The 13457-nt window shown below is 47.3% G+C and overlaps 1 protein-coding gene across 1 annotated transcript in view; it reads right to left on the reverse strand.

Moving 5' to 3' along the window:
- Positions 1-13241, reverse strand: part of GNA12 (G protein subunit alpha 12) — a 105251-nt gene extending 92010 nt beyond the window's left edge. The window contains exon 1 of the mRNA XM_045813238.2: positions 12816-13241. Coding sequence (XP_045669194.1) covers positions 12816-13130 — 315 coding nt within the window. The 5' untranslated portion in view covers positions 13131-13241. The remainder of the gene's footprint in view (positions 1-12815) is intronic.
- Between the last annotated feature and the right edge of the window lie 216 nt (positions 13242-13457).

Raw genomic sequence — 13457 nt, forward strand, 5'->3', positions numbered from 1 at the left:
CACTGCACTGGACTTGCCGCGGCCCAGGCAGCTCCGACCAGGTTCACTCTCCCACCTTGCCGTCCAGTGCTTCAACGGCGCTTTCTTCCAACTCCTTCCCTGCCAGCGGCTTTCTCGCCTTACTGCCTCAGGGCATCGGCCGTGCTCTCTCTTCACGGCCCTGCCTGAATTCTTGCCTTCCAGCTCACCACAGAGCCGGGGCCTTCCTGCCTTGGGATGCCCGTGCTTTCGGCCTCCAGTCCCGGCAAACTCAACTCAAAAGTACGTTAGGGTTATGAGGCCACCGTTCGGGGCTGAGGGCAGCTCTACCCATGGGGGGGATGGGGGGGGGAGGAAAACTCAGTTTTGTTCTTAGTTATTTCTGCAGTATGTAGGGAATCCGTTGAATAAATAAAAGAAGTCGAAAGCTGTCACGTGGAAGGAGGGCTTGTAGCTTGTGCTGTTCCACAGAACACTGTCAAGTGGGTCCGAGTGCTGCAGGGGCACCTGTGACAACTCAGTGCCAAGAAGCAGGTCCAGAGGTGAGGGGCCACCTGGGCGAGCTCCCTGGCGTAAGAGCTGCTTCAGGAAGGAAGGGCTGAAGTGAGGGACACTGCGGAGGGTAGAAACCCAGGGAGTCCGAGGTTCTGTCAAGCCCTTAATGTTCCCACAAACCGGCGAGCAGTGAGCATTCTCTGGCATGGCTGGACGGACAGAGACACAGGTGGGACCGCCCCTATGGCTAAGGCCGGGAAAGGAATGCTAGCTCCCTGTGGGCAGGGCAGCTCCAGAGCAGGGAGCCTCGAGGGCCAGAGACCAGCACATCCTTCCTTCTCCAAAACTCACTGGTCCAGCCGCTCCCTCCTCCCCTCATCAGCACGGGGGATGGGGAGGGAAGGAAAGAAAGTACTGGAGCTGAACCCCCCCCCCATCAGAGTAAAACCCTCAACCTGACTTGACAGGGTTACTGAGGATCAAAGGAGGGATGAGAGAAGGGGCCTCAAACACAAAAACTGGAGCTCCCGATGCACAGAGAATATATTCTTCCCTCTGGGCAGGCCCGTCCTCACGGCTTCTGCAGCATCTCCTACATAAACACACACTTCATCAGGATCTGCTGGCGCGGCTTCCCAAGATGATTACTTTTTTTTTTTTTTTAAGATTTTATTTATTTGACAGAGAGAGACAGCCAGTGAGAGAGGGAACACAAGCAGGGGAAGTGGGAGAGGAAGAAGCAGGCTTCCAGCGTCGGAGCCTGATGTGGGGCTCGATCCCAGAACGCTGGGATCACGCCCTGAGCCGAAGGCAGACGCTTAAGGACTGAGCTCCCCAGGAGCCCCCCAAGATGATTACTTTTAATGAGACATCGGCTTGAAGGAGGACGCGCTGGTAGTGCTGGCATGTGTGTTCAGGAACACAATCGCACTTCTTTATAATCCTATCAATATGTACTGATAAGAAGATAAAGAGCCAGTCTTCCATCTCTCAATCCTGACCAGCGAGCCTCTCAGGGAGGCTCTGCTTTCCCACGTCGCTCCACCCTTGGCCTCTTCACCTCCAGGTCTCTAATCAAGTCGTCAGAGTCCTAGGGGAAAACCCTTCCCTTCCCCATCCTAAAACAAGAATTACGGAGCTTCGGAGCTTCGTTTCCTTGAGAAAACATGTAAGTGGCCACAAATATATAGTCTGGGATCATCCCAGCTGCGCTAACAACTGCAGAAACAGAACTGGTATCGATGGAAAACACAGATTAAACATCCCGTGTTATAACAATGCCAAAAACAGGGGCTCCTGGGTGGCTCAGCTGGTTAAATGTCTGCCTTCAGCTCAGGTCATGATCCCAGGGTCCTAGGATGGAGCCCTGTGTCGGGCTCCCTGCTCAGCAGGGAATCTGCTTCTCCCTCTCCCTCTGTCTGGGGAATCTGCTTCTCCCTCTCCCTCTGCCTGTCGCTCCCCCTGTTCATGCTCACATGCGCTTTCTCTCAAATAAAAAAAAAATATCTTAAAATAAAATAAAACAAAAATTCAAAAAACAAACTTCTGAAGCAGCTACTCCCTTTCACCTGTAACAGAAACCAGCAGCAAGGTGAGCTTAAATAATCACTCCCTTTCCTTCCTCAGTAAACGTCAAGTCTTTTGCCAGGAAGGCTGTGTAACTTGCCCGCTAGGATGAGCACCATCTTACCCCAAAAAGGCCGGCCCTCGGCATCACGCGGGGCTCCGTCAGCGGCTGCGGAGCACGTGCCCCTGGACCAGCGCCCAGCACCGTGACAGGTTTCTCGGCAGCCTGGTTGCTGATCTATCCCAGACACAAGTCCAGATGGAGCTCATCGTAAACCCTGCGGACGATTGTGACGGCCTCCTTCAGCTAGGCTGGGGCTCTCGTCCTTCGGGTGACTTTACCAGGGATGTCCCCTCTCCTGCCCTGCCCTCCCGTTTCCTGTCCCCACACAAGCCAAGTAGGCAGGTGCACACAGCACAGCAAGGGGCCTAGCTCTGAAGGCCGGGAGCAGGTCTGGCTGCGGCCCTGACATCTACCCTGGCCTTCCCTGGGTACAGCAGGGACCCTCCCTTTGACTGCCACAGACAGGCACTCAAGGGCCAGATGGGACCCACACACGCACAGTCACCAGAGAACCTTCCAGCAAGGCAATGATGATATTGACACTACATAGCACATGGATTCTGAGTCAGTGTTCCGGTGGCTTCGTTTCTGCTCCTGTTTCAGGAGCTGACTCCCTCAGGCCTGGGTCCACTGGCTAGCACCAGTCAGTATTCATTAAGATCAGTCTTCACTGCTGAACCTGGATGTATCAGAGCCACTAGGCAAACCTGGGGCCGTGGTTTTAGGCTAGACAGTAGAACAGATGCCCAAGTTCAGAGAGAGATGCTGTCTACTCGGCCTCTGCTCAAAAGAGCAGGGGTGGGGACCATTTTCCTGGTACCCCGTACAACTGTAGGGCTGCCCTCCAGCTCCTTTCTATCCACTTGCAAATACTCCCAAGAGTTAACAACTATCCCTTTTCTGTCCTCCGGCCACGGCACTTCGGGAGCACAGATGGACCCAGCCCGCCGAACCAGCACAGGAATGCCGGCTGCCCGACACACTACTGCAGAACGCAAACTGGGTCTTCCTTTCCACGCCCCAATGTGCCTGGGCCCACCTGAACGTGGACCCCAATGGACACAGACAAACATCTTCATGCACGAAAGAATCATTCAGAAAAGCTAACCAGTGGTCAGTAACTACTCTTCATATTCTGCTCACTCGAAGGACCATCAGGTGAAACTACGCAGCTGCTCTGTCCCGCCTGCTGGGCAGAAGAGGCGAAGAAGAGCGCTGCTTTTGTTGAAATACAAACTACAAGAGTTAGCTCAGGAAATAAAGCCGTGTGTCTTCAAGGGAGGGTGCCGCCCTCGGGGTGACGCAGGTCAAGCGCCAGGTCCGGCACACATTAGCTTCGTTGGCTTGAAGACCGCCCTGTAATTACATCTCCAGATAAGCCTTAAGTATGAATCTTCAGTTCCATTTACAACCGATAGGACCCATGTCCTCATTCTCAACTACATAATAACAGAAAATAATTATGTGCTGTCAACAGAACACCATCTAACATCAAACGCAGCTATGTTTCAAGTCTCACGTGACAGATGACTGAGGGTTAAAACTGCTCCCCTAAAATCGGTTCGGTTAACCAACATGTCAGCCTGAAAGCTGGAGGGGAAGGCCAGTTGTCCACATGCCCTGAATCCCCAAAAAGGGCCAGAGGGGCCTCGGGATTTTGTTAACCGACAGAAAAAGAGATTTTTGTTTCTTGGTATTATCAGAGGACCAACCGTGTGTGTCCAGGTGTAGAATGAAATTTGCTTACTTAAATGCAATTAGCCAACAAGGCAGTCAAAGCCCAACTGTTCTCCCGGACCCTGGAAGTACATTCAGCCTTCTGCTCTCACGCAAACCCACTGTAGCATCAAGCACAAAGGGATTCTGAACCCAGAAACAAAGACTCTGCAGGCCAGGAGTTTTGAAGTGCTGAAGAATACAGAACAGCAGTGGGGGCCTCCTCAAAGTCCTATCCTCCTTCGCCTTCGTCAAAAGTAACAACACAGCAAACAATCCTAAAAAAGATTTTAATTTACAAAAATTTAATATAATCTTAGATATTCTATGACAAAATTTCTTAACCTGCAGTCCACAGAACATAAGTAGGCCCACTTTGATGCTTAGGATGGCGAGGGACCCTTTAAACTACGTGCACGTGTATGAACTTTCTAGGGAGCAGGTCCATGGCTTTGAGATAAAGAGCATCCTGACCGAGGTCTCTAGCCAGCCACTGCATTATGACCAGTCCTCTGCACTAGAAAGTTCCGTCCAGCTCCTACACTCCTTCTTAATACTCCATACTATTAGAATTCTCGGTCCTCTAACTGGTAGACATGCGTGGCATTGAGAGGGCCTCATTTGTATGTTCCTCTCCACCTGCTAAAACTCCATGGAGCCTTCAGAGGCCGGCTCAAATCACACTTCCTTCATAGGCTTTTTCGGGTAGCTCAGCCAGAATTAACCTTCCCTGTTCTCACTGAGCCACCTGTCTCTCTTCACAATGGCACTTAACGTGGCATACATTCAGACTTTATATTAAAGCGTGCAACCGTCTCCCCGCTAGTCAGAGCGCCTGTGCAGGGTAGATGCTGAGCATGATACACCATTAACTAACCCCTTCCCCACCAGCACCAAGCACATCACCTTGCGCATACGGTCAAAAAGCATTCGTTGAATTTTTTTTGTTTCAGTGTCAACAGGAGACCGCTAGTTCTAATAATCCCCTCTTCACAAGGTTTCTAAATCATCCTCACAAAGATACACGAGGAGGGCCCAGCTCTGGGTGGTTAAATGAGACACGCACACAACTGTGTGCGTGGTACTGGGATTTCCTGTCCACGGAAAAACGCTAACCTTTCAAATGGCTCATGGTGTATCTACTTCCAACGGGAGGTGGGATTCGGTCCTCACGACTGGCTTCTGAAAGTACAGATGAGGGGGGTGGGGGCCCTGGGAGATAAAGCCAAGCTGGTCTGAAGCTTTCCACACAAATGCCGAGGCGCCTGCCATCACCAGAGGTGTTATCACACAAGTTCTGAAACACCACATATGCAAACTTTATGGACGGCCCACACAGAGAGGGAGAGACTCACATCTTTAAGATTATAAAAATGAAAAAAATGAATAAGAAGTCTTACTGGGAATATTTACAGGAGGTCAAAGCAACGAATTCAAATACTAGATTTCAAAAATAGAATTCAAAAAATAGATTCAAATAATCCCTGCAGAGGGTACTGTGAGGTGATAAAGTTAAAGAAATGATAGGTTCAAATTCAGGAACAACTGTGATCCTGAAGGAGGAGTCCCTGACCTGTAATCAAAAGACCAGAACAATGGAAACTTCTGGTTCTGCCAAGATGGAGTACCCCCATTCCTCTTGGGTTCTCTCCCTTACCACTAAGGACGCTCTGGACAGAACACAACAAGCAAGCATAGGAAAGATGGTGGAGACAAGAAGGCAGGCTGCCTGGGACTTCAGGACCTGAGGACCACGTGGCCGTGAGTTCCCAGGTACCCTTACTGCCTACCTGTCCGGGACAGGGCGCTGCACAGCCTCCAAGCTGGAACAGCCAAAAGGTGCAGATGGAAAGAGCTCTGGGAAAAAGCTTCTTCCTCTCAGCAGAAGGACTGGGAAAAGGGGGATCTTACAACAGACAACTGTTTTGGCAACACCTATCCTATTCTAGCCAAATAGCAACAGAAAAACCACACACATCACCCACTGAGGTTTCAGGAGAGTTGAAAGAAAAGTTGATCTCCCATTTCCCCTTCCTGCCCTGCAGAACTAGGAAGCATCTTCGAAGTGGCCTAGGTAATGTTGGCAGGACCAAGCAAGGATCTCCTCTCCTAGCCCCTGCCTGGAAATGCAGGAGGTGCTCCAACTGCCCAGCCAGGGTGGCATCAGTGGGGAGAGGAGCCTCCACCCTCACCCGGTCTCAGAGGGCAGAAAAAGGAGGGGGGAGGCTGGGTTGGTTGCCACCCTGCTGCTCCTAATACTCCCGGGATCAGCCAGGCCAGGGGGAGCTGATATCACATCCCACTGAACAGGGCAACAGAGGCTCAGGGACCTAGAGATCAGTAATAAGAGCCACTGACCCTCCTATCACCAGTCTCAGAGGGAGGGGACAAAGAGTGGGGATGAAAAAGTGTTTGAAGAAATAATGGCTGGAAATTTCCCAAGTTTGGCAAAAGACACAAATGCACAGATTCGAGAAGCTGAGCAAGCTCTAAACATAACAAACTGAAAGACTTATGTCCAGACAAGTCATAGTTAAACTCTGGAAACTAAAGGACGAATGAGCGATCTTAAAGGCAACCAGAGAGACAGAACACACTGACTTACAGAGAAAGAGCAATTCAAATGACAGTGGATTTCTCATCTGAAACCAGGGAGGCAAGAATAAGGCACATTTTTCAAGTACTAAAAGAATGTGTCAACTGTGAATTCTATAACTGGCAGAGTTCTCAAAGACATTGTTGGATGTAGGAAAGTTGAATTTGTTGTAAGCAAAGCCACCCTTAAGAATGGCTAGGAAGTTCTCCGAATAGAAAGGAAAGGGTAACAGAAGGCTCAGAAACTCGGGGGAGGAAAAAGACGACCATCAGAGTAGGTAAAAATAGGGGTAAATAAAACAAACCATCCTACTTCTCACAAGTTTCTTAAATCATATTTGAAGACTGACATAAAACCATCTGATGTGGGACTCAAAGTATAATAATAAATACTTAAGACATGCATATTTAAGAAGTGGGGAGAGTAAAGGGATCTAAATGGAAGTAAAGTTCCCACACTTCACAGTGCACTGGGTAAGCAATGCATGTATATCGTAAACCTCATTTGGCACACTCAAAAATTAATCATCAGTGGATCAAGATGGAATCCTAAAACATGTTTAAATAATCCACAGGAAAGTAAAATAAAAGAAACAGAAAAATAATGAAATGGGAAACTTATGCCCTAACATATTAATTACCCTACCTTAAAGGTAAATGGCCTAAATACTCACAAAGATTCACAGAATAAAAAAATATATAGGGGCGCCTGGGTGGCACAGCGGTTAAACGTCTGCCTTTGGCTCAGGGCATGATCCCGGCGTTATGGGATCGAGCCCCACATCAGACTCCTCCGCTAGGAGCCTGCTTCTTCCTCTCCCACTCCCCTTGCTTGTGTTCCCTCTCTCACTGGCTGTCTCTATCTCTGTCAAATAAATAAATAAAATCTTAAAAAAATAAAAAATAAAAATAAAAAAATATATATATATAACAACATGCTGTCTATAAGAAACTCACTTCAAGGTTTAAGGGTTGGGAAAATATCAACATGAAAGCATTCATTAAAAAAAAAAAGAGTGGTTATATTAAAATTCCTGATAAAGTAGACTTCAGAGCAAAGAAAATTACTGGAGACAAAGAACATTACATAATGACAAAAGGATCAATCCACCAGGAACTCATAATAATCCTGTTTATACACCACACAACAGAGTCTCAAAATGCATGAGGCAAAAATTGATAGAGCAAAAGGAGAAACACACAAATACACAATTATAGTTGGGAGACCTCCACACCACACTCTCAGCAACCGACAGAAATACTAAAGAGAAAATCAGTAAGAACACACAACTTAACACCACCATCAACAACAGTACTTGACATGTGTAGAAAATGCCACCAAGCAACAGATACATTTTGTTCAAGTGTCCATGAACATTCACCAACAAAGGCTCACAGAATATATATCATGATGGACCATATTCTGGGCCATAAAACAAACCTTAAGTATTTAAAAGAAATGAAATCATACAAAATATGTTCTCTGACTTTAATAAAGTCATAGAAATCAATAACAGAAATATAGCAGGAAAATCTCTACAGTCTTGGAAACTATAACATGCTTCTAAATAATCCATGGGTCAAAGAAAATATCTGAAAAGAAACAAAAATACACATAACACTGAATAAAAGTTAAATACAACATATCAAAATATGTGGACACAGCTAAAACAGTGCAGGAAATTTATAGCACTTAAAATGCTTACATTAGAAGAGAGGAAAAGTCTCGAATAAATAATCCAAATCTCTACCTCAAGAAAGTCAGGGGAAAAGAGCAAAATAAACCCAAAGGAAGTAAAAGGAAATATGAACAGAAATACATGATATTGAAAAGAGGAAGGCCATACAGTTAATGAAATAAAAAGCTGGTTCTTCAAGGGGGAAAAATGATAAACTTCTAAGCAGACTGACGAAAATAAAAGAAAAATCAGCGACACCGGAAAGAAACAGAAGATAAGCCTCTCACCATTCCCATGCAACATAATACCGGAAGTTCTTGCCACTGCAGTAAGGCAAGAAAAAGAAATAAAAAGTATGCCTATTGGAAAAGAAGACATAAAACAGTCCCTATTTGCAAGGAACATGATGATCGGTACAGAAAATCCCAAAGAATCTATAAGAAAGCCCTTAGAACCATTAAGTGTATTCAGCAAGATCACAGGACACAAAATCAAGACAGAAATATCAATTGCATTGCTGTCTATGAACAAAGAGCGTGTGGAAACCAAACCAAAACAAAACACAGTATCATTTATAATTGCTCTAAGGAAGGCAAGATACTTGGTATAAACTCAAAACACATACCAGATCTGTCTGCTGAGAACTGCAAAATGCTGATAAAGAAATCAAGAAGATAGAAATAAAGACATACCATGTTCATGGATTGGAAGACTTGATATGGTAGAGATGTCAATTCTCCCCAAAATTTAGTGCAATTGCTATCAAAATCCCAGCAAGATTTTTTTTTTAATAGACACAAACTTATTCTAAGATACATATGGAAAGGCAGAGGCCCTAGAAGAGCTAAGTCAATCTTGAAAAAGGAAAATGAAGTGGGAGAAAGCACTCTATCTGATATTAAGGCTTACTGTATAAGGTAATCAACGGAATATAATAGCAGGAAAGACTTACAGATCAGTGGAACAGGACAGAGAACTCAGAAATAGATCCACACAAATATGCCAACTAATTTTTGACAAAGGAGCAAAAGCAGTTCAATGGAAGCAGCACATTCTTTTCAACACATGGTGTTTGAACAATTGAGCATTCGAGGCAAAAACAACAAAACCAAAAAACAGTCATAAACCTCCACCTAAACCTCCTACATTTTCGTGGGATAATTAACTGAAAATGGATCAGGGACTTAAATGTAAAATGTAAAACTACCAAACTTTCAGGAAAAAAAAAAATCTTGGGATCTAGGGCTGGGCAAAGAGTTCTCAGCTTTGATACCAAAAGTGTTACCTACAAAGGGGAAAAATTGGACAAACTGGCTTCATCAAAAAAAAGTTTTCCTCTGTGAAAGACTTTAAGAAGATGAAAAGGAAAGCTACAGATCAGGAGAAAATATCTGCAAAACATAATACATGACAAATGACGAGTATCTAGAATGTATAAAAACACCTCGCAAAACATTTACCAACAATAAAGCACAATAAACAAGCAATAAAAAACAAGCAACTAGACTAGAAAATAGGTTAAAAAAACAGGAGGAGACACTGCACCAAAGTGGATATGCGGATGGCAGATAAGCACAGGAAAAGATGTCCTACATCATTAGCTGTCAGGGAAATAAAATTAAAACAGCAATGAGCCAGCTCTTGCACACCTTTCTGAAAGGCTGAAATAAAAAAGGGCCGTCCAATGCTGGCGAGGATGCGGGGAAAGCGGATCACTCAGACATGGCTGGTGGGGATGCAAAATGGTACAGGCAGTCTAAAAACAGTTATGACATTAACCACACAACTGCCGTACAACCGAGCAACTGCACTCCTGGGTGCTTATCGCAGATGCGTGAAGATGTGTGTACATGCAAATACACGTACATGAATGTTCATAGCAGACTTATTCATAATAGGCAGGAAACTGGAACAACCCAGAGGCGTTGAATGGTTACATGGTGTGCTGTGGTGAATCTGTACCATGGATACCACTGAGCAAACAGAAGACGCAACTATTGATTTTGGATACATACAACAACTTGGGTGATTCTCCAGGGAATTATGCAGAATGATATAGAGGTCGGATTCTGCATGGCTTCATTTACACAATAATCTGGAATGAATAAGTATTATAGAATTGGAGAATTGATTAGTTACTGCTAAAGTCAGGGAAGGGAAGAAAGGAGGGGTTATAAAAGGCAACATAAGGGATCCTTAATGTTCTGTATCTTGATGTTCGCATTGCCAATACCCTGGTTGTGATACTGTATCACAGTTTTGCAAGCTATTATCACGAAGGCTAAGTGGGTAAAGGGTACATGGGCTCTCTGCATTATTTCTTACAACTGGATGAGATTCCACAATTATCCCAAAATTAAAGTTTAAAAAACAAGGACTAGGTTTGGTTCCCAGCTCTGCCACCTGGTTCTTAGGCAGCTGACCTTGAGCAGATTTTAAACTCTCTATTCTCAATTTTTTCATTGGCTAAACGGGACAATACCATCTGAAGCATGATAAAAACTTAATGTTGTTTATGAAGGACAGGGTAATGTGCACAGCACAGAGTGAGTGCTTCAAAAACAGCCTGTTAACACCAAATCTCTATGTAGACACAAATATTCTGAACAGTATCATTCAAAAGTCCACTGTTTAAAGCCATTACAAAGCAATTAATTTAAAAGGTCTCTTCCCAAATGATCAGTCTAAAAATGGTGTGGCGAGGGGAAGAATTTTTGATTTTAAAAATCGAAAGATAAATTTCTAACCAGTTATTGAAATAGTCACAACAGATAAAATAAGTTTAAAATGTAACTACAGTTAGTAAAAAGTTGGGAAGGAAAATAGGATACTGTTTAACAAATCTTATTTCTGTTCATTAGGAAGTCGGTAAAAGTTAACGTTTCTGTGCAATGGGAATAGGTTAAGACAGAGTTTTCTAAAATGCACTCAACACGACAACTTAGATTTAAGATTCTATGTTTCTAAACATCTTCGCCAAATCCGGAGTTAAAAGAAAGTGGGAGTCAGCCAAATCTTTATACTTTTATACCTGCCTGGTTTGGAGGTTCAGAAAAGCAGCAGAAATACAATCTAGCTCTGTGATAGAGAAAGACAATGACATGCACTTTACCCCAGAAGATGAGGGGAATTTTAAGCACACAGTGGATCCCCTTGAATCACACTGGGCTCCTAGCCTTAAAGTTGATGAAGTACTGGCCAAAGCTGACTCACAGAGAGGCCTTTGAAAGAGGTGAAAAGGAAAGGAGTGTTTTATCATTCAAATTATTCTCTTCCTTTCATTCCCAGCAAGATTCTAAAAGAGCTATTTCTATTAAAATAAATTATTTTAATAACAAATACAGAAAGTGGGAATACCAGTGCAAGTCTGGAAGGAAGAAGGCCTGAGAGTCCCAACCCAGGGTTCGGGCATCCAGGTCCCAATGAGGAGCCACTTTCCCCCAAGGCCTGGAGCTTCTTCCTCATGGCTGAAGTGAAAGAAATGTACCAGATGGGTTTCTACAGACCTCTGCTAAATTTAAAGTCCCTTGGGGCACCATAAAATCTAGTCTCCAGACAGCTGTCTGGTATGACAAACTCTCCTCTACCTCTGCTTTGAGACATACCTGTAATTTGCTTTCCCCAAAATGGGCCTGGGAAAGAGTAGGTAAGAGGACAGGGAGAGGAGTAGGGATAAACTAAAAAACAAAACAAAACAAAACCCCGAAATGACCCTAGGGGCAGGAGAGAATCTACTTTCTGCTGTTCATGATCAATTTTCTCCAGATTTCCTTTCTTCGGGGCCTTTGGCACAGACTCGCAGGAGCGAGAGATTAGAACCCAGACTTTGTCAACTCTACAGATTTTTTGTCCCCCTCCCCCCCCAAAAAACTGCCAAGAATAAGAGCAGCAAGGAACAGGAGAGCCAGAAGATTACACATCACTTAAAAGATACACTGAAAGTTGCAAAGCAAGGAATTACTTTGTATCCTGATGCAGACAAACAAAACAATTACAGGGCCGCGGAGGAAATGTGAACCCAAGCTGGATATCTGAGAATATTAAGTAAGGAGTTACTAATTCTTAGGTCTGATAAGGGTACAGTGGCTGTTTTTAAAATGAGGTCTTATCTTCTGGCGACAAACGCTAAAATACTTTATAACGAAGTTACACGATGTCTGGGATTCGCTACAAGCCACGGGGCAGGGGTCTAGGTGAAACGAACGGCAAGGAGACCAGCGCCCAAGGTGGGGGAGGGGGCGTGGGTGCCTTCTAGTCTCTGGACTTCGTGTACGTCTGAAATTTTCCTAATAAGCAGTTCCACCGAGAGACTTGCGGCCGGTTTTCCCTCTGGTCTACACCGCTCGTCCGCGCTTACTGGGAGGGCAGGAAAAGGAGGGCTCCCTGACCCAGGAGGCTGGCTGTGGGAAGAGCGCAGAAGCCATTCTGCAAGGGCGCGTCCCCGACCCGGCGTCCAGGACCGGGCGCTCCCCATCCCCCGAAGCCGGCCGGCTTTTTCGCTTCTGCGCCCCCCAGCCCCCGAGAAGAGAGAACCAGAGGCCGCGGTCTGGCTGCCGCGGAGACGGGGTGAGCACCCCTGCCCCGGCCAGGCCCCTCCCATGCCACCACCCCCCCCCCCCAAAGCCGGGGGCAGCCGGCCGCCGGGAGCTGCGGCCGCACCTGCGCGCACCTAGGCACACCTGGGCGCAGGTGCGCGGGCGGGGACGCGGAGGCGCGCGCACCTTGAGGATGTTGTCGAAGATGGTGTCGCGGAACTCGAGCAGCGCCTTCTGGTCGAACTCGCGGCCGTGGATGATGCGCATCTGCTTGAGGAAGGTGGACTTGCCGCTCTCGCCCGCGCCCAGCAGCAGGATCTTGACGAGGCGCCGCACGGCGCGCCGCTCGCGGGCCAGCCCCGCGTCGATGTCCCGGCTGCGCCGCCGCGCCTCGCGCTCCGCATCGCGGGCCCCGCCGCCGCCGCCCGCCCTGCGCTCGCGGGCCCCGCCGGCCTCGGCCGGCAGCAGGCAGCGGCTGAGGGTCCGCACCACGCCGGACATGGCCGCTCAGGCCATGGACCCCGCCGCGGGCGAGGCAAGCCCCGCGCGGCAGCCGGCCGCTCCCTCAGGCCGCGTCCGTCCGCCGCCGCCGCCGCCCCGAGGCCCGCTCTCGCCCGCCGCTCGGCCCCGGCGGAGGGGCGGAGCGCGCGCCGCCGGAGCCCGGCGATTGGGCCGGCGGTCGTCCATCCGGGCGAACGCGCCCTCCGATTGGTCCGTGCCGCGCCGGGAGGCGGGCGTCCCTCCGCCCTCGGGGCGGGGCCGGCGCCGAAGGAGGCGGGATCTTTGGGGTGGGGGCGCTTTTCATTGGGCGCCCGGGATGAGGCTCTT

This window comes from Ursus americanus, chromosome 2, assembly GCF_024610735.1.
Source record: "Ursus americanus isolate L20-20 chromosome 2, mUrsAme1.1.p, whole genome shotgun sequence".
In the NCBI taxonomy this organism is placed as follows: Eukaryota; Metazoa; Chordata; class Mammalia; order Carnivora; family Ursidae; genus Ursus; species Ursus americanus.